The 2500-nt window shown below is 48.4% G+C and overlaps 1 protein-coding gene across 1 annotated transcript in view; it reads right to left on the bottom strand.

The window, feature by feature from the left end:
• Nucleotides 1-1761: 1761 nt before the first annotated feature.
• LOC134459519 (keratin-associated protein 10-4-like) overlaps nt 1762-2500 on the bottom strand; it is a gene marked incomplete at its 5' end in the record, with an annotated part of 12792 nt that continues 12053 nt past the window's right edge. The window contains one exon of the mRNA XM_063211882.1: nt 1762-1770. Coding sequence (XP_063067952.1) covers nt 1762-1770 — 9 coding nt within the window. The remainder of the gene's footprint in view (nt 1771-2500) is intronic.

The raw sequence follows: 2500 nt of genomic DNA, 5'->3' as shown, positions 1-2500 counted from the left end.
TACTGTATACTGGCATGTGTCCCACCGGTGCAGCGTCTCGGCGCTTTACCGAGAGGCCACCATCTGTTCGGACACGGATGATCCATTAAAAAAAGCCACCACAGCCAGCCGCCGAGCAGGAGCCACATGCCGTTTGTCACATACAGTGTTCGTTACAGCCAGGAAGAGTACAAAGAAGTGCACTCTGGGACAGTTTGAGTGTGTATGTGTGTGTGTGCGTGTGCGCGTGTTAGCAAGAATGTGTGTGTGTGTGTGTGTGTGTGTGTGTGTGTGTGTGTGTGTGTGTGTGTGTGTGTGTGTGTGTGTGTGTGTGTGTGTGTGTGTGTGTGTGTGTGTGTGTGTGTGTGTGTGTGTAAGGAAGCCAACAAAGCGGGGGGCAAAGGGTTAAGTTGTCCCGTGCAGGGAAGTGGGGGAGGCAAAATTAGGTCCTCCTTACATTGTATGTATTGGGGAGGGGTGGGGTGGGGGGGGCTTTCAGAAGACTTTGTCTTGAGCCCAGTAAAAGCTGTCAGTGGCCCCGTGTGTATATGTATGGTATGTGTGTGTGTTTGTGTGTTAGTTGTAGCGCGTGGAAGTGTGTGTCTCTCTGTCTGTGCCCCCCACCCCCCACCCCCACCCCACCCTGTTTCCAGGTCTCATAAATACTGCAGACCGAGGCTTTGTCATTTCGGAGCGCCTCCGTAACACTCAACCCCAGACGTTTCGTGCTTTTCCATTGCGCCCCTGGGGCTAGAAAGGGCCCCCTGACAGCCGCGCTATATCGTGATGTATTGTTGTAAATGTTTAAATGCTTTCACCACTAAGCCAGTGAAATTGCACGGTAATGTAATTCCTTACAAGCTTGCGGGGGGAGGGAGGAAATAGTTAGGGGAACGTGAGTTACAACGTGATCGATTATGTGCTTTGGCTTTGAAGTGATTGATATGCTGTAGCGGAGCGTGCGCTGCGTATTAGCATGCATAATTTAGCCTGTTTGCAGATTTGACACTTAGCCTTCAGTCATCTCTGTGGGAAGCTGTGTGTTGCCGCCGCTGCCCATGAGTTGAACGTTGTTTTTTATTATTTCTTTTAGTTTTTATTTTAATGGAAGTTTCTCCATTTTTAGACGGGTTTACTCTCGCCATGCGGCGCAGGTGAGTTTTCTTTTCAGTCACAGACGCTGAGTTTCTGTCACACACACACACTTGGTGGCATTTATCGCCCGCGTTGCAGACGCAATCACAGCTGCTAAAAAGTAATTTTTGGTGACGCCTTGACGCAAATGTTTTGCTCTAAATGCCTGATGTGACATTTGTTTACGCAGCAAGTTCAAAGTAAACAGCTTATAACCCTCTTATCTGCTCATATTGGGATGAGGAGAAATTACACCACACCCCATGCCCACCAAACATCAACACCAACACCACCACCCTATCAACACCCTCTAAAACCTGCGCAATTTGCATAAAACCTTTGATTCGCCGCAGATGAATGGCGGAGGACTAAACACAGCTTTGTCGAAGATTAGGAGACTTCGTTTGTCACATTAGGAAGAATTACGTGTGTTGGTGCCACTGCTACGTCGGCTACGTATCAAAAAATTGACAAATAAAAACAAACATCCAGTGACACTGCTGTGGATACCTGTGGATTGTCCTTATTTAGCAGGGGATAAGCGAGGCAGAGAAGCAACACAGTGAGACTGAGAGTAAGTAGGAAATTAAAAAGGAGAGAAGAAGAAGCGAGCCAGATAGTTTCATAGAGCAGACTCATCTCGTTTGTTCACAGTCTCTGAGGACACAGAGATATGTCTGACATAAACTGCAATATGCTTAGCAATCCGTGGGATTTAAAAACGTATGTGTGTGTGTGTGCAAGTGTATATGCGCTTGCGTGTGAGCTGTTGATGTGTATGTACTGTATGTGTGTACTGTGTGTGTGTGTGTGTGTGTGTGTGTGTGTGTGTGTGTGTGTGTGTGTGTGTGTGTGTGTGTGTGTGTGTGTGTGCGTGCGTGCGTGCGTGCGTGCGTGCGTGCGTGCGTGCGTGCGTGCGTGTGTGTGTGTGTGTGATCTAAACTGCAGGGTTGCAGTGAGATAAACACTGCTGCAGACACAGTCTTCTTTTCCTGTAAAAGGAGAGACTGTTTGTTGTGCGTCAGTAAGATATGCAACAGAAGGAGAAGGGAGAACTGCAAAAAATGAAAGATAGACAGAGAGAAAGCGTGTGTGTGTGCGTGTGTGTGCACGTGTGTGTGTGTGTGTGTGTGTGTGTGTGTGTGTGTGTGTGTGTGTGTGTGTGTGTGTGTGTGTGTGTGTGTGCGTGTGTGTGTGTGTGTGCGCGTGTGCGTGTGTGTCTGTGTGTGTGGTGGAGGGGAGGGGAGGGGAGGGCCCTGGAGCAGATCATGGTGAGAACTGAGGCATGGAGGACAGATAAAAGGAAATGTTTGAGAAAAGAGAATAGCAAAGAGAAGAGGTTGCCAAGAGGAGAGAGGGAGAGAGAACGAGAGAGAGAGAGAGAGAG

Source organism: Engraulis encrasicolus, chromosome 12, assembly GCF_034702125.1.
Source record: "Engraulis encrasicolus isolate BLACKSEA-1 chromosome 12, IST_EnEncr_1.0, whole genome shotgun sequence".
Taxonomy (NCBI): Eukaryota; Metazoa; Chordata; class Actinopteri; order Clupeiformes; family Engraulidae; genus Engraulis; species Engraulis encrasicolus.
This window is presented reverse-complemented; position numbering and strand designations above follow the sequence as displayed.